The sequence below is a fragment of the Lissotriton vulgaris genome, chromosome 2_2, assembly GCF_964263255.1.
Source record: "Lissotriton vulgaris chromosome 2_2, aLisVul1.2, whole genome shotgun sequence".
Lineage (NCBI taxonomy): Eukaryota > Metazoa > Chordata > Amphibia > Caudata > Salamandridae > Lissotriton > Lissotriton vulgaris.
In genome coordinates this window covers 201339272-201357761 of record NC_141688.1, presented here as the reverse complement: position 1 = coordinate 201357761, position 18490 = coordinate 201339272, and the positions used below count along the sequence as shown (strand labels likewise).

The window sequence follows — 18490 nt, the reverse complement described above, 5'->3', positions numbered from 1 at the left end:
ATATCCACAGGGTTTTTAACAGTTGCTTTAAGATATATTTGGGTCAGGACAATGCAATCATGACTGTTATTGGATTCATATGATGTTTCTTCATTGATCTTGTTGGAAAGTTGATGAAAGTTATTTCTTGGATATCCATGGTGTATTTTGATGATTGAAGTGTGGTTGTAGTCTCAACAATTGCTGCATAGATATGTTGTGGTGCTTGCTGTGGTTGGCGCATGGATGTTCTTGATTACCAGTGAATATTGTTTAGGGAGAAGCTATATGTCACTGACAGTTCTTTAATGGATATTATTGGGTTCTTGCAGAGTTTGTTTTCTGGACAGCTGGTACATGATAATTCATTTCAGGCTATCCTTGGGTTCTTATTCCACTACTTCGTAGATATTCGTGGATGTTGTGGTGATTGTTTTAATGATATACTTTTACGAATGCTGTGTCCATCTTGAGTAGAGTTTTGGGCAGACGTTTCCTGGCTGTATCTTTGTTTGTGAAATTGTTTCATAATTATCCTTTGGATGTTTTGATGATTGTTAAAGGGCCGTTTTTTATTTGTGCATGGGCTGCTTTGCATGGCAAACGGTATTGAGGTAGGTCCTTGTAGCTCCACCCATATTTTTCATTGGCTTGTGTCATTGTGTACTGTTTACTGTGGCTGTTCATTGGTCAAAAAGCTTAGTAGTCCCTCCTTAGTGCCACCTTGTCTCATTTTGTAACCTCCCATGCGGACCGCCGTGTTTAGTGGGTTGTTGCTCAGTAGACTTTAAATATAGCCTCCGAGTAGTAGTTTCTCAAATAGCATTGTCCTACCTGCTCTTGCAGGCAGGACACGCTCTCTCTTTACGCTGTGTTTTTATTTTTATAGCACACATTTGCAATGCAATAGGTCTTGCAATTGCAAGAGCTATTAGCACTGTAAATGGCATTGCTTTTTAGGTCTCGCCTGTCGATGCGCATGCGCATCGAGCAAGGCGAGAGTATTGGCACTTATCCGCTCTTTATCCACACTGCAAGGAATCGTGGCGATTCCTTGCAGTGCACGAGAAATTTAAGCTCAATGCGCATGCGCATTGAGCTTAAATGCGCGTGCCACATGCCCCCAGCCGCCTGCCTTGCCTACTCTCTCTCACAGCCTCCCCCAGCTCCGCCCCCTCACTACTTGATTGCACGGCCGCTAGGCCGTGCCTCCCCTACTCTCCTCCCCCCTCCTCCTCTCCTCCCCTGCCTGCCTGCCGCTCTACTTGATTGCACGGCCGCTAGGCCGTGCCTCCCCTACTCTCCTCCCCCCTCCTCCTCTCCTCCCCTGCCTGCCTGCCGCTAGGCCGTGCCTCCCCTACTCTCCTCCCCCCTCCTCCTCCTACTCTCCTCCCCTGCCTGCCTGCCGTGTCGCACCTCTCCCCTCTCCGCCCCCTCCCCTGCCCGCCGAGTTACGGTGAAAGGCTTGTTTTGTTTGGCAGCATTCCTAACACGTTGGTCTGAGAGTCGCCAAAACCTACAGACACAGTCTTTTCCCAAAAATATGTATATCCTTATTATGACGAATTCCACTCTTAACCTGTGCTACCATGAAATACTGGTTATGCAAAACTTTGCCACTGGCGGGAGAAACTGAGCTATTTTCAGCTCTGAAAACGTTCCCTTTAATTTGCTTGGCTCCTTAAAGAAACTTTTTCATTGAAGCAGCAGAGCTCTGCAAAGCATGTGTGCCAGCTCTGCCCCTCACCCTCCCCGTTGTACTGAAGAGAACTTGAAGGCAGAGGTGAGTAAAGCCTGCTGGCTCAAATTAAGTTTATGACGTCCTAATTTGCTCGAGGCTCTGTGGCTTCCAGCCAAAGAGCCTTCACTTGGACACCGGCAGCAACTGCGGGTGACACACCACTTGCTGCTGTCCTCTTTTTCCTTTCAAGTCCGATCCACACCTGGGACAGAACCCCTGGTGATAATATATCTTCCCTCCCATCCTTGCAAATAGTACGCAAGGCTTCCCTCACAGCAGCTGTCGCTTCTGCCATTGTGCTGCAAATGACGCAATTAACATCTATAAGTGCAATAAATTTCCCTTTCACCAAAAAATGATCGCCTACTTCTTCCCTCACTGACGACTGCTGTGCGTTCTAAAGCCAGCGCCCAGACCGGCTCGCACTAAACAACGCCAGCCAATCGGCACCTACCTGTCCATAGAATGTGCTAATTTCCTGAAGCTGCCAGGGGTTGGACATTCACGAATGCCACACCCGGGAACCCTCAATATGGGAATTCTGTAACCTTTAGCTCTGCCTGCATCACCACCTCTTCTGTGGAACAGCCAATGGGGCGGGCCTGCAGAGCGGATATAAAGCCGCGAGTACATCGGTTTCCTTCCACCACATTTGCGTCCATTCAGGAACTAATACCCAGGGCTGCAAGCTCGGCACCAGTCGTGAGAACATTCCTCATCAGAGCCGGAGAGAGCAAATCTCTTCCTGGGAGCAACAGTCGCGACTTTTCACAAACGCAGCTTTGTTTCTGCCGATCTGCATTATTTTTGTGCCTCGGAGTGAGTAAGTGAACGTGATTAAATCAGGCGCTGTAATCACGCCCTATACGATGGTTGGTGTGGAAAGCCCTCACCCGCTGCAGCCTCACCCGCTAGCTCAACGCTCACGCCTCAGCTCACGCTCGTCACTCACTGATAGCTAACAGACTTAAAAGATAACCCCTCACCCTCAACCCTCAACCTCACCAAGCCCTCACCTCACGCTCTCACGCCTCACTCACAAGCTCCAACCACTCAGACCTCAAGCCCCTCACGCTCAGCTCACGCCTCACCTCAGATCAAGCCTCGAGCCCTCAGCTCAGCAGATAAATACACGCTTTAAAAGATAACGCTCAGCTACACGATACATAAGCATCACCAGCCCTCAACAGCCTCAACAGCTCACCCAGCCCTCAACCCCTCACCCTCAACCCTCTCGACTCACCTCACCCTCACCCACCCTCACCCTCACTCACCCTCAACCCCTCACCCTCACTCACCCTCAACCCCTCACCCTCACTCACCCTCAACCCCTCACCCTCACTCACCCTCACTCTCACTCACTCTCTCACCCTCACTCACCCTCAACGCCTCACCCTCAACACCTCACCCTCACCCTCACTAACCCTCACTCACCCTCAACCCCTCACCCTCACTCACCCTCAATCCCTCACCCCCTCACCCTCAACCCCTCACCCCCTCACCCACCCTCACTCACCGTCACTCACCCTCAACCCCTCACCCTCACTCACCCTCAACCCCTCACCCTCACTCACCCTCAACCCCTCACCCTCACTCACCCTCAACCCCTCACCCTCAACCCCTCACCCTCAACCCCTCACTCACCCTCACTCACCCTCAACCCCTCAGCCTCACCCTCACTCACCCTCACTCTCTCACCCTCACTCACCCTCAACCCCTCACCCTCGCTCACCCTCACCCTCACTCACCCTCAACCCCTCAGCCTCACTCACCCTCAACCCCTCACCCTCACTCACCCTCACCCTCACTCACCCTCACTCACCCTCAACCCCTCACCCAACCTCAACCCCTCACCCTCACTCACCCTCACCCTCACTCACCCTCAACCCCTCACTCTCAACCCCTCACCCTCACTCACCCTCACTCACCCTCAACCCCTCACCCTCACTCACCCTCAACCCCTCACCCTCACTCACCCTCACTCACCCTCACCCTCAACCCCTCACCCTCACTCACTCACCCTCAACCCTCACCCTCACTCACCCTCACTCACCCTCAACCCCTCACCCTCACTCACCCTCAACCTCACTCACCCTCAACCCCTCACCCTCACTCACCCTCAACCCCTCACCCTCAACCCCTCACCCTCAACCCCTCACCCTCAACCCCTCACTCACCCTCACTCACCCTCAACCCCTCACCCTCACTCACCCTCACCCTCACTCACCCTCAACCCCTCACCCTCACTCAACCTCAACCCCTCACCCTCACTCACCCTCACCCTCACTCACCCTCAACCCCTCACTCTCAACCCCTCACCCTCACTCAACCTCACTCACCCTCAACCCCTCACCCTCAACCCCTCACCCTCAACCCCTCACCCTCAACCCCTCACCCTCAACCCCTCACTCACCCTCACTCACCCTCACCCTCACTCACCCTCAACCCCTCACCCTCACTCACCCTCAACCCCTCACCCACCCTCAACCCCTCACCCTCACTCACCCTCAACCCCTCACCCTCAACCCCTCACTCACCCTCACTCACCCTCACCCTCAACCCCTCAGCCTCACCCTCACTCACCCTCACCCTCAACCCCTCAGCCTCACCCTCACTCACCCTCAACCCCTCACCCTCACTCACCCTCACTCACCCTCAACCTCATGCTAAAGATTTACAAAAAAACCCATAAACAATTCTAAAAGCACTAACTCTAATGCTGCGAGACCTATTGCATTTCTAATGCTTGTTATTTATCTGTTTTTAACACAACACACATTGACAGTTACAATGCCAATAGCTCAAACTCTCATAAATGCGAGACCTATTGCATTGCAAATGCTTGTTCTATACTTGAGATGACAGTTATACATTTGTTTTATGGCGACCATTGACATATTGGGATGGTTGGTTCGTAGTGCTCCCTTGATTATTGTACTGTAGTTTATCTATGTTTCTGCAATCAGGTGATGATTGTTGCATGGATTTGATTGGGCCCGTTCGTTGATTGTTGTATGACTACTCGTAAAGTATTGTAAAGATTGTTGTGTTGGTATAGATGGATTGTTGTGATGGTTGTTGCATTTGCAGTGCTGTGTTGATTGCCGCGTGGATATGACGGTGCTTCCTTTAGAACCATGCATGGATCAGGTTGAGGCCCAGTGAGGATTCTTGGATGAATAGATTTGCTTTCATCTGCAGGTTATTCATCGGTACTCCTTTTCTTCTTATGAAGAGTATTCCATAGATACCCTTGGATCATTGTGAAATGTATTTTCTGGATATCGTTGGGTTCATATAATGATTATTTCTGAAGTTCCCCAAAGATGTTGGGTTTTTCGTGGGTTTAATTCCAGGATGTCCATGCAGGTTTGAAAGGGTATTGGGGGATACCAATGGGTTGTTCTGACAATTATTTCAAAATGTCCATAGACCCCTCTGACGATGGTCCCTTCTTCTCTCCCTTCTCACAGCTGCAAACCCCCTGCTGTGCTCCACGTCCCGCTTCCACTGCAAGAACGGCCTGTGCGTGGACAAGAGCTTTGTGTGCGATGGGCAGAACAACTGCCATGACAACAGCGATGAGGAGCACTGCGACAACCCTCAAGGTGAGTACCGGTGCCTGCCACTATCCTGTGCACGGTAAGTCTTCATGCCTCTAGAGCACTGCTGCTAGTCCTAAAAGTAGAGCCACTGGAATTATTCAGCAGCAGAGGACCAGGTTGTGAAGCCGGGTTGACTATATGACCGGCAAAAAAAGACGAAATATGCTGCATAACGCAACACTGTTACTCCATTGTTATTTTTTGTTTTTACCTCATGGTAATATTGTATAGCCAAAGGTTTCACCTCATTAGTGGCTCATTAGTACCAGTAGAAACGTAAACACATTGCTATGCAACAGAAAGGTGACCATTCAGTCTTGCGAAAGGACTTGCACTGCAACATGTGTTCCTACATTTTTAGCAACTTGTGATCCGTTTAAGCTAGAAACCTTTTTTTTGTTAACATCTGCAGATTATGTGTGAAATGCTGCAAATCCATAATTATTTGGGAAACGCTGTGCACCTTTGAAAAATACAAAATAAAGCACAAGACCGATTTCGGCTAATGAATGCCTACGAGAATTGCAAAATATATAGTACTGAATGTGTTGTATATGAGATATCTGTGTTGCCTCTCAAAAATTCTTTTGTATGATTAATGTGTACCTGATGCCCTACCTTGGGCTCAGGAAAACTTTCATATTTACCATGTTTCCCGCTTCCCAGCCTCCAGTGGACTTTCTGCTCAACATGTGGGCTTCTCCTAAAAATGTTCTATTTTAATATGATTATAGTAAATTGCCATTGCATTAGCTTGTCCCACCCTGCGATACTCAATGCGTTGTCTGGTGACTCTGTTGCACTGTGTGATCCCGACACCAGCGAGTGCATAGTAGAATCGAGTATCCTGGAGAAAGGTGTGAAGGCAAGAACGGTGAAAAGGACTGGGGTATGATAATGTAAGCAGGTTAGTGAGACAAGCTGGAGAGGCCTCTGGGCCTAGAAAACGGTTCTTCAAAGTCGGTCCTGGAGGGCCGGATCCATGCCAGGTTTTTAAGAGAGCCACATGTATCTAAATGGGGATATGCTAAAAATCTGGCATGGATCTGGCTCTCCAGGAGCGACTTTGGAAAACCCTGGCCTAGTCTAGCAAAGAGAGAAAGAGGTACTTGCAAAGGTGTTTTGTTTGCTTGTTAGTTTTGGAAACCCCATGGTCACTGTCTCGGGCGGGGTTCATCCTATTCTGATATCATGGTACTGAAAGCCTTGCAGTGCAGGGAACAATCATTGCACACCCACACCAGGTGTAATGGTTTTCAAAACAGAAGCACTGGCAGAGGTGTCTGCGGTGCTTAACTTGGCAAACATTCGTTTGTTTTTTCCTGTACAAATGTGTGTAAATCACTGTGGGTGTGATATCTCCCTAGCACAAGAAAGCATGCCATATGGAACCCATTTTGTAATATAAGTGGAGGGCGAGATGGGACTTCTTCACTTTGGTCCTGACCTGTACATGTTCACATCTGGAGGTCTGTGGCGAGGACTTGTGCCAAAAAGCTCTTATTTTTCAGTCACAGTTTAAACTATGCATAATTCATAGGTGTGAACATAAGGAACTTTGGGCTTGATCCACAGTCACTTTTGTGGTCGTAACCACTGAGGCACAGAAAGCCTCAGAGTTTGTTACCGCAAAAGAGTATTTTACAATGCGCAAAGCCCGGTTACGAGTTGGGAAAGCCTTTCCAAATCAGAAAAGGAATGTTGCGACCCCTTCTAAATTGTAATTAGGAGTGGCGGTTGGAAGGGGGGGGGGGGCTTCTTCCAAAAAGCGAATCGTAATGAACTGCATCCGTGATTTTTTACTGCGGTCGCAAACTATTGACAGTTACGTAATTCCAGGCAGGAGTGGGAACAGGTATTCACAGAGGACGCTGTACCGCGAGGATGCTGTCCATAGGAAATCATGTAGTGTTGCCTCGGGAGGTCAGGCCGTCGCCCTGGGGACCTGTCTCTGCCCCACCTTTATGTCTTCCCAATGAGAAACTTTTCTAAAAGTAGAACCTGTTTTCTTAATGGATATGGCTCATTAAAAAAAAATGATAAGTGAAGCAGACACAGGAATCGGGGTCTGCTAGCCATCCAGGCATTCACGGCCATTCTTACACCTTTGTAAATAGCGCTCTGCCTAACTAATATTCATTAGGTAGTATTTTTGTAACACAGGTTAGCGAATGGGCTGTTTATGGTGCAAACTATTAGTATATAGAAGGGTCGCACTGCAAAATGCCAGGCAGATTGCAAAAATTCGATTCACATAAAGCACCCTCTATTTGTGACCTGCCTGTCCATACACGAGGCCCTGCTTACTGAAGAGCAGAATCCAAACCATGGCCATTGACGTTACCTGTAGATGCAGTAACCTGTAGATACAGCAGCCTGTAGATACAGCAACCTGTAGGCGTAGCAACACGAGCTGCAGACATCTGTTGATGCAGTGACCTGTAGATGCAGTAACCTGCAGATGAAGTGACCCGCAGATGAAGTGACCCATAGCTGCAGAAATCTGTAGATGCAGTTATCCTGTAGATGCAGTAACCTGTAGATGCAGACATATGTTGATGCAGTAACCTGTAGACACAGTGACCTGTAGATGCAGACATATGTATATGCAGTAACCTGTAGATACAGTGACCTGTAGATACAGACATATGTAGATGCTGTAACCTGTAGATACAATGACCTATAGATGCAGACATCTATAGATATAGTAAATTGTAGATGCAGTGACCTGTAGATGCAGTAACCTGTAGATACAGTAACTCATAGATGCAGACATCTGTAGATACAGTAACCTGTAGATGCAGTAACCCATAGATGCAGACATCGGTAGATGCAGTAACCTGTAGATGCAGTAACCCATAGATGCAGACATCTGTAGATACAGTAATCTAGAGATCCAGTGACCGTAGATGCAGGAATCAATTGATGCAGTAATCTGTAGTTGCAGTGATTGTACATGCGGTTACCAGTAGATGCGGTAACCTGTAGATGCAGACATATGTAGATGCAGTAACCTGTAGATACAGTGACCTGTAGATACAGACATATGTAGATGCGGTAACCTGTAGATACAGTGACCTATAGATGCAGACATCTATAGATATTGTAGATGCAGTGACCTATGGATGCAGACATATGTAGATGCAGTGACCTGTAGATGCAGACATCTGTAGATGCAGTAACCTGTAGATCCAGACATCTGTAGATTAGTAACCTATAGATGTAAGAATCTGTAGATGTAGTAACCTGTAGTTGCAGGAATCTCTAGGTGCAGGAATCTGTAGTACTAGTTACTATTAGATGCATTAACCTGTAGATGCCGTAATCTGTAGATGCAGGTATCTGTAGATGGAGGAATCTGTAGAACTAGTAACTATTAGTAGCAGTAACCTGTAGATGCAGGAATCTGTAGAAGTAGTTACTAATAGATGCAGTAACCTGTAGATGTAGGAATTCGTAGATTCAGGAATCTGTAGATGCATGTATCTGTAGATGCAGAAATCTGTAGAACTAGTTACTATTAGAAGCTGTAACCCGTAGATGAAGTTACCTGTTGATGAAGAATCTGTAGATGCAGGAATCTATAGATCTAGTAACTATTAGATTCAGTAACCCGAAGATGCAATAACCAGGAGATGCAATAAACAGAAGATGCAATAAACTGTAGATACAGTAACCTGTAGATGCAGTAATCTGTAAATCTAGTAACTATTAGATGCAGTAACACATAGATGCAGTAACCTGTAGATGCAGTAATCTGTTGATGGAGTAACCTGTAGATGCAGTGACCCGTATATGCCGTAATATGTAGGTGCACACACATTTCCTGGTAACCAGAATCCTTGTGAGTCAGTTGCACACTTCCGGGGCTGAGCGGAGACTCAAACCCAACCAAAGTGGAAGGTTTGATGAGGGGCCATTCTTAGCGCGCAGCCTCCTGGCAGTGCCAAATTGGTGCAAAATGCAAACAAAAGGGACTTTTTTTTATAGTAGCTGGCAATTTTTATTTTACATGGCGTGCTAAAAATCTGTGCAGCCCTGGATCCAGCATTACCTCATGTTAAAAGAACTGTATCATCATAAATGCCCCAGCACCCAGCTCGATCCCCATCACGAGGTTCCGATTAATTCACACCTGAAGGGAGTAGCGGGGGGCAACGGAAAAGTTCTGCAGGATATATTTTGAGCCAGGAGATATTTATAAAAAATCAGATTCCGCATCGTGTAGTGCTTTCCTCCCAGGGGTGGCCCCGTGCCAGGACTAACACAATATCCCTTCCCCGGGAGGGCTTTCTTCGGCTGCCAGAGAGTGTTCCCGGTGACCCCTTAAAGCCCCTCTCCCTTCATGTGGCGTCTGCTAGCCACATGTGGCGGCTGTTCTGAGAGCTCCAGCTCAGGGGGCATCACTGGGGCGCCCCCCGGAGCTCGTGAGAGTAAAACGTGTCTAATTAATAACATGCTTTGTTTTACATACTATAGAACAAAGGGACATTTTTAGCAAAGCCGACATTAAGAAGAGGCGGCTCTGCCCCTCAACCCGTTATTAGAGACAGATCTGAAGTGATGACGCACCCACAAAGGATCTTTGTTAAAAACAACCCCGTCAGCTCAAAGTCAATCGAAGCTACCTTCTTTTCAGTGAACAATTCACTATATAAGTGAGAGAAAAGAATCTATACAATAAAGAACAAAAGACCCTGTCAAACACACATTTATCAACATTCACACTTACTCATTCATACATTTATACACACTTCATTTTATATCACAAAACAATTTCTAAGGTTGAGGTAACACAGATGTTAATCGTGAATTTCCACACGAGGTCTACGCGTTTCGGTGGGCTTGTACCACCTTCCTCAGGACCAACAAAGAAACAGTTCTCTCCTCAACGTGTGTGTACAGGGTACCTGAAATTATAAATATAATATAATGTACCTGTTTCAAAGTTATGACTGAAGAGCAGTTGAATTAATCTAACATGTTACTTTAACGATTAACATCTGTGTTACCTCAACCTTAGAAATTGTTTTGTGGTATAAATTGAAGTGTGTTTATATGTATGAATTAGTAAGTGTGAATGTTGATAAATTTGTGTTTGACAGGGTCTTTTATTCTTTATTGTATAAATTCTTTTCTCTCACTTCTATATTGAATTATAATGACAAATTAATTGTTTATTGAATTTTAATGGCGAAACTTACATGTGTTATAGATGAATTTGCAAATATACATGGAAAAATAGTAAAATAGAAGAAAAAGATTATTTTTTGATACACTACAAAAAAATGAATAAAATACTAAAAATTAGATATTGTGTACCTGTGTTAATCTGAAGGCTCTATGATTAATTATATGAGCTATGCCATATGAGTAAGTGTGAATAGGCCACAGGGGAACTTTATCATGTTCTGGTAGATATTTTCCTCTCTGTTCCCTGGTCATAAAATTAACTATAGAGGGGGTCCCAAATCTATGCTGTTGCCAGAGCTGCCGATGCTTCATGGCTACTGCAGTCAGCGGCCTCCCTTCGCCACTACAAATCATCACAAATTTCCCTCAGTTTACAGGAAAATGGTCTCAAAAAAAGGCTTATTGCTATTGTGAAGGGAGCACACAGTGGTCAAAATATCATTTATCTTGGCTCCGAAAAATCTTGTACCGCAGCAAGAAGTGATACAGTTTTATATGATATGTGGAGGCTCTAATGTCACACCCTAATGCATGATACAAAGTCACTCCCCATAGGCGTGGCAACACCTTTTCTGTAACAGAAAGCCCATTGCTATATTCCCGGCAATGCTGGCACAAGTGTTGTGACTTATTCACCTTGAAGATACGGAGGAAGATCTGCAAATGAATCCCAAGCAGCGCTCGAAAAGCTTTCGCTCCCGCCCTAGGCACCAGCAAGTTGTACAAGGGAAAAATTGCCTGAATCTGAATTTAGGAAAGACCGAGTCCATCCTGTTTGGCAATGATCCTAATTTCTGGACCCGAAGGTGGTGGCCAGAAGATATGGGGATTCTTCCAATTCCCGTCAGGAAGATAAAAAACCTAGGAGTCTTCATTGGCGAAAAACTCAACTTTGGGGACCAAATCAGTGAAGTGGCATCTGGAGTCTACTTTTTAATCAGAATGATTAAAAAGTTCTTCCTTTTCTGCCAACTAATAGCAAGCGAACTCTAGTCACTGCACTTATCATGTCCAGACTTGATTACTGCAACAGACTGTATTTAAATATACAGGAACTTTTTGGGAATAAATTGCAACTGCTGCAAAATGCGGCAGCCAGGCTGATTACTGGTACTCCCGAATATGCCTCCATTTCTAAGGAAATGAAAAAACGTCACTGGTTGCCGGTCAGGAAACGGGTGCTCTTTAAGGCATTGCACACCGTGTACAAGGCACTTCATGGTATAGGCCCAGACTTCTCAAAATAGAAAATGCAGTGGTATATACCCAGAAGAACCCTGCGCTCTGGAGGAGGCAAGTTGGTGATAGTGCCACCCATTAAAAAATCCTCTTGGGGAGGCAGAAACTTTACAGTGTGCGCAGCTAGGGCCTGGAATGATCTTCCCTTGAATCTGAGAAAGGCCCCGGACCTCCTCACTTTTTGGAGAGGATTGAAAACCTAGGTCTTACGCTTTAATCCTGTTCTATCTTAATTTCTCAGAGTTAGTGGTCAGCGCCAGGACACCTTCGAGTAATTGCTCCACTTTATAAATAGCGATAACATAACATAACTTACACACCGGGATCACCAAGCAACTCACTGGAAGACTCAAAACCATCCAAAACTCGGCAGCCTGGCTCATCCTCAGTCTCCCACGAAGAACTCTCATCAGACCACCCCTCATGAAACTACACTGCCTCCTGATACACAAACACTCCCTCTTCGTACTCCTCATTCAGACATTCAAGGCACTACACAACTCAGGTCCCATCTACCTGAAGAGTCGTAACTCCTTCCACCAACCACCCTGATGCCTCTGCTCGACAGGACTCCTACTCGCATACATACACAGAACAAGAACAGGAGGGCGGGCGTTTGCTGACATCGCTCCCGCAGCGTGGAACGGCCTCCCTCTCCAAATCAGAGCCGCCTCCTATTTTTAATTCCACAAGAAGCTGTCGCCCTGGCTTTTCAATTAACCAACCAACCATAGGCAGCGCTAGGCGGCACAAACACCTGTCTAGTACCAGGATACCTTCGCGGGAGATAGTGCGCTTTACAAATCCCCATGACATAACATGCTTTTGTATATGAACATAAGCCAAATATTAATTGTCAAAGCCACTCGCTCGGCCATTTAGAGCCAAGACCTGTTGACTTTGCCAGTGCTCATTCTTATTTGCAATAACATTGACATAACATTGTGATTATTTAGTTAAAGGCAGGAAGTAGGAAGCCCCGGCTGTTGAGCCAACAGTACAGACAGAGAACGGTTTGTGCCTGCTGTGAAGTTCAGTATATTCGGAAAACCCACAAATGAAGCGCCTAGGAGGCTCTGCTCCAGCAAGTGTTTTCCCAAGCCTTTTGATCCAGTAACAAACCAGATGTTTCCTTCCTTCCGATGGCCGCGGGTTGATTAATGTCAGATTTCGCGGCTGCTGTGCAGATGTTGCTGTATCCGTTCCACCCATCTCTCGCGATATCTCTCTCCGTACTTCCTGTGGCCGTTGGGCTTTGTTGACCGCTTCGCTGTTGTTGTCTCTGGCACTTACCTCGTAGCCTGATCAGAGATGTCTTAGCGGACTCCAAGGCGCTTTGTGGGTGCTCGCTCTCTTGTCGACGTCTAGTGAGGTGGAATACCATATCTGCTCAAAATGGCGACCTCGTGCTAGGAACAGGAAGGCTCAGAATGAGAGCATCAATAACCACACACACAGTAATCTGCAATATGCATTTAAACCCATCTCTTTAGAGCACAGCGGTACATTGACACCACACAGCTGTTGGTTGTATGGTGTATCATTCTGCCTTTGCGTATGTGCTTCAGCTGGGATGCATGAGGGACTACATCATAAGAGCACAATCCATCATCAGACTGTTTGTCACATGCAATTCTTGATTTCCCCTTTAAATTCTATTTAAAAAAAGCTATTATTTTTTTTGTTACTTTTCCGAGGAATGGAAAAACCTATAGGACAGGTTTTAATGGTAAACAGCACTTGTGACCGCCTTTGTTGACATGCCCTATGCTGGCTCAGGGACTTCTTAGCAAATCCATCTTTTCAAGTCCGACTTTGAATCCCCCAAAAGCTGTGTTCCTGCAGCTTCCCCCAGGGTTCTGTTCTCTCACCACTTCTTTTTAACTTTATCTGATTTCTTTGGTTTGATTGAATCATGAGGCGTGAGTTTCTTTTTCTACTAGTACGATGCTACTCAAATTTTGCCCGGTTTAAAGATTGTATCTTCACGGCTTGCTCTAATTTCCATGCCTGTTCAGCCAGTGTCCACCATTGGATGAATTCAAACGATCGAAAGCTGAACCGCTCTGAAACAGGGATCACTGGTCCCACCAAACCTGGCGCGCCCTTACCAGCTAACTTCTGCCCTCCTTAGACCCTACTCCTACGCTGGATCCAGTGGTCAAGAAACGTGGAGCAAGAATTGATATCTTGCTATCTCTAGCTGATCAGGTAGCATCAGAGGTCAAAAATCGCTGTTTCTGCTTCACTGCGTAAAACTTGTGCTCTGTCTGTTCACTTCAGTCCGAAAGGTCACAATCCTAAACGCATTCAATTGATTACATTTAGATTACTGTAGCGACATCTAACTGGGTTCACCTGTGCAGCTTCTCTGAAAACTCTGCAACTGATACAAAATGTTGCAGCCAAGTTATCCAGAGGTAGTCATCGCTGTTCTCCTATCTCGTCGATATTGACCACTAGCTGCCGGCGAAGGAAAAAATTCTGTTAAAATCCATTTGCTTGTTTCACCAGGCACTCTTCTTACCTAGTAGCTTAACCCTTTGGTCCCACTTTATGCATTATCTCCCTTGCTTAATGCAGTATCTCCCTTCCCCCACTCTGAGATCCGTCATTTCCAGTAATCTGGTAATCCCGAAGGACTGCTGCAAGACAGTGGGCGAGTGTGGCTTTTCTGCCACGGCCATCCACAGTTGGTAGTCGCTTACAGACTCACAGATGAACCAGATCTTCTTTGATTCAGGAAACAACTTAAGTATTGGCTATTCCCTTGTATTTAAACAGGGGCATTTGAGGTTAATGGATTGTGAGTTTGGATACAGCTCGTTTTAGTGCCTAGATCCCCCAGTGACGTGTACTTTTGCGCCTTATAAAACAAAACATATACATGTGTTAACACGTTATACTAGACTGGTTGGCTTTGCTAATGCTTCTTTTAAAAAAAATCTAATAGACACACTTAAAGTTTCTTAGACCAGTCACATATGATTCGATGGAAGCTTCACTCAAAAACCAAACCTTGAATCTGTCACTCGCCCACCTGCTCATTGACTTTCTTGTTGCAGAACGATGAACCACATGGGCAATGCATTGTGCACATTGTTCTGTTTGTCCATGTCAGGGTCACCTTCTTGGGGGAGGGGGGGTGGGGAGGGGCTGGAATTCTGTATGATGCGTTGTCGTCCTTTGAGGCCTACTGTCCATGTGAAATATTCAGCCCTGCAGCGCATCATACTGGAAGTCCTGCCTTAGGAGGGCGCTGCAGAATGCACGTGGAGAATGGGTCTGTAGAAAGAACAAACAAGAATCACATTTTCAGTCAATGTCAGACCTTCCCCTCCACACAGGGCTGTGTTTACTCAAGGCATACACAGCTGGGAGGATGTTTTCACATCAAGCAATAGGTCATACCTCAGAGTGATAGTCAAGATGTGCTCTTCAAATATAGGACTGCACACATATTGAAACCAGAACATATTGAAACCAGAACTGCTAACATGCAGTGGGGCATAGTATTTGAAATAAAAATATCTTTCAAGTCATAATAACTTGACCAGCTGCGGACACGAGAAAAACAAAAAAAGTGTTAAAATACAACTGTGCTTTGCAACTTAGTTGTTTGAGTATTGAAGCGTGTCCTTGTCCCTGAAAGTAGCACTTGGCATTGCCAGTTACCTATCACTTCGATCCACGCAGTTTATCTTTTGTATCTATTAAATTGCGCGAACTCGACCCCAGGGTATGAGAGCGCTTTACAGAGGGACACAAAAATGTTTTATTAGGCACTGGGAGATTAAGTGATTTGCCCAGAATCACAGAGTGATGAGTGACCCTGCTGAGGATCGTACCTAGTACCCCAGTTTTGAGGTCTGTTTACCATCTGTCGTACAAAGAAGCAAGCAAACACGCACCCACTGGTCTGTGTCATTTATATTCCAACTCTTCTCGAGGCAATCAGTTGTTTTGTAAAAAAAATCTATCCAATCCGCTGTTGTTATTGTATTCTTCTGTTACTTCACAATAAGAGTGACGGGTATAAACATCCAACACTGTAGCCGACATGTTTTTCGTCCCCCCGGACAATTTCAAGGCTCGTGGACAGTGAAACAATTCCTATGAAAATGGATTCGTCCAACAGACTCCGTAACAGTTTAAAAGTGTAAATAAACACCTTTCCAAGAATGTCCCAGTCGAAGACTGTGCAGACGGCAATCCTCTACTCCTGTCTGTTTCTCTTATTGTCAGGAAACCTAAACCTTGATAAGTCCGCTCGTACCTTTATCACCAGCAGCGCTCTAACTTCGTGTGAATCAGGAACTGGTGACTGGGTGCATAGCATGATAGCCCCACCTTCCATTTGTTGTCTATTCATATCGTGTTCACTTCATATTGGTTACCCATAATTTGTAATAGATGTGCAGTTATTTAGGCCAAGTTACCAAGGCAATCTAGTTGTGTCTCCCCAGCTTAGAGGTCCACCGCTCTAGCCGTTAGGCCACATTCTCTCAATGTTTGTTTTATGTTATTTATGCATTCATTTATTTAGCAATTTTCTAAACCATGTCCCTTGCAGTTACACAAAAGCGCCTCGGATCGTGTAGTTTGGATCTGCATTTTTCCCACTGGGTGGTGACTTTTCTGACACATGCCCTTTAGATGCAGCAGGTTGGCGGGCTGGGGATTACTTAGAACGTTTCTGTGGGAGATTGCATGTTAAACCTATTCTGTGTGTTATACCGCCGTCTAGTGGTTGGGCTCAGAAAAGCGTGTTGAATAAACTGTTTTAGTGTCGACCTTTGGCGTAGGGGCCGAACGAAGGTCCAAGGGGGTGGGGGCAGGGGGAGGGGGTTGGGGTGAAAAGACTCCAAATCAACAGGGGTCCTCAATAAGGCTGAGGGGGATGAATGAGTGGTTGAAGTGAGAATGTGCTTGTTTGGGGATTGAAGGAGTGAGTAAATTGAGATATGGGGTACTGTAGAAAAGTCTAATGTAGATCAAAGTGCGATAAACAATGTAAAAAGTTTGTATATTAATATATGATATGTGTTTTGGTTTTGTATATATGTAACTCTGGAAAATATTTAGAAAGCTCTACTATTAAGAAATCTATATGTATTTGGCAAATACGATTACAAATGATGTTGAGCAAGTAGTAGAAACAAGGACCAAAAAATGAGATAAAATACTTAAATCAAATTGTATGCTATTGTCTCTGTAGTAGCTGGCGGTGGAGAAACTGAGAGCGTTGAGCCATTACCTGGGAATTTTATGTTGTACCTTCTTTCCTTCTAATTGATGCAGTGATGCTCGCGCTCTGGCTTATTAGTGGCTTTTCAGACTCGGGCTTAACATACAAGTGTAACAACAACCTATAGTAATGTCCTTAAAGTCTTGTGTACTTAGGTTGTTTACTAATGTGCGGGGATTGAATGCCCCCAGGCCCATCCTGTTCGGAAACGGAAGTGTAGGACCCAACTGAAGCAGTTCAGGAGAATTGCAGCTTCTTTATACGTTTACAGAACATAATAGGGGCTCGTTTTTTTCTCCTTTTTAATGTATCTCACCACTTTGGCAGAATTGCTTTCCTCTTCTTGTACAGAAGTCTCTTTCAAAGACCCGCACGCGAGGCATGTCAGTCAGTGTCACACAAAAACACACGCAACACATGGAAATGGCACACTTACTTTAGCAGCATAAAACCCGAGTGCTGTGCAGTTAGAAGCGATTCTCATTGGACAATATTGTACCACTTCCTAGTGCTTTGTTATCCGCGCCCACACGGAGAGCAGTGATCACTTCTACAGAGTTATCTAAAAACGAAGCCGTCTCCCCCTTCGCCGCATACATCTCTCCTGGTATGCATTCCTGTATGAAAGTCATCGCCCTGAGACTCCGGCTGCACCCGCCTCTCTCCGGCTGCTCGTGGAAGGATGAAAGCGCCTTTCATCTTCCTGCCTTCCGCCGCACTGCCCTCCCTTTCATGGGGTCATTTTAATTTTAATTCCACATAATTCACCGCTACTCTCAGTTCACTGGGCTGTTTAGGATGGCTGAGCGTTTATATGCCTTTTATAATTACCGCTCTATAATGTTTTAAATGTGTGGAACTGGTTTTCCCTGGGGCATTTGAATAAATGTCTAACCTTTAGCCCTGCTAATAAAAAGAATGGATTTTACCTCCAAACAGAGGAGCCTGTTGAAAATATTCGATTTATTGTGCGTTTTTTGTCCCTACCCATCTTGAGATGTATTTTTCTGTGCACACATTAAAGGTAGCTCAATGGGTTGAGTGCATGCTGCTGAGATCTCTATGTAGCGATACAAAAGGGGATGATGGACGGAGCGTTTGAGCAAATCAAACACTCACCCCCAGTCAACTGATCTGGGTTTAATCCATCACCGTTCTTTAGCTCACTCAGCCACCCCAGTTCAGACATGGCCATATGCAAATCAGTCTGACCCTGTGCCTCATGGGAACAGTCCAGCCCGAACTGCCAAGCCATGTCTTCCCTGGACCGGAAACAAGCATTCTGGGACCGGTTTCGGATTCATAATCCTCATCAGCCAGGCTATCTTGAATCCAGTGGTAGAGTGAGCAAGGGACTCACGTCTGAGCATACCCTGCCAATTTAGGACGAACAAAGCGATACAAAAGGGGATGATGGACGGAGCGTTTGAGCTCTGTATGTAAACTGCAGGTTACAGGTGTGTTCCCCAGAAGGAGAGGCGCGAG

At 45.8% G+C, this 18490-nt stretch overlaps 1 protein-coding gene across 2 annotated transcripts in view; it reads left to right on the top strand.

Annotated features, from left to right (window-relative positions):
* The window catches only part of LDLRAD3 (low density lipoprotein receptor class A domain containing 3), a 584528-nt gene that overhangs the window by 315792 nt on the left and 250246 nt on the right, over positions 1–18490 (top strand). For both annotated transcript variants that reach the window (XM_086959537.1, XM_086959536.1), the window contains one exon: positions 5194–5328. In XM_086959537.1, coding sequence (XP_086815663.1) covers positions 5194–5328 — 135 coding nt within the window. The remainder of the gene's footprint in view (positions 1–5193; positions 5329–18490) is intronic.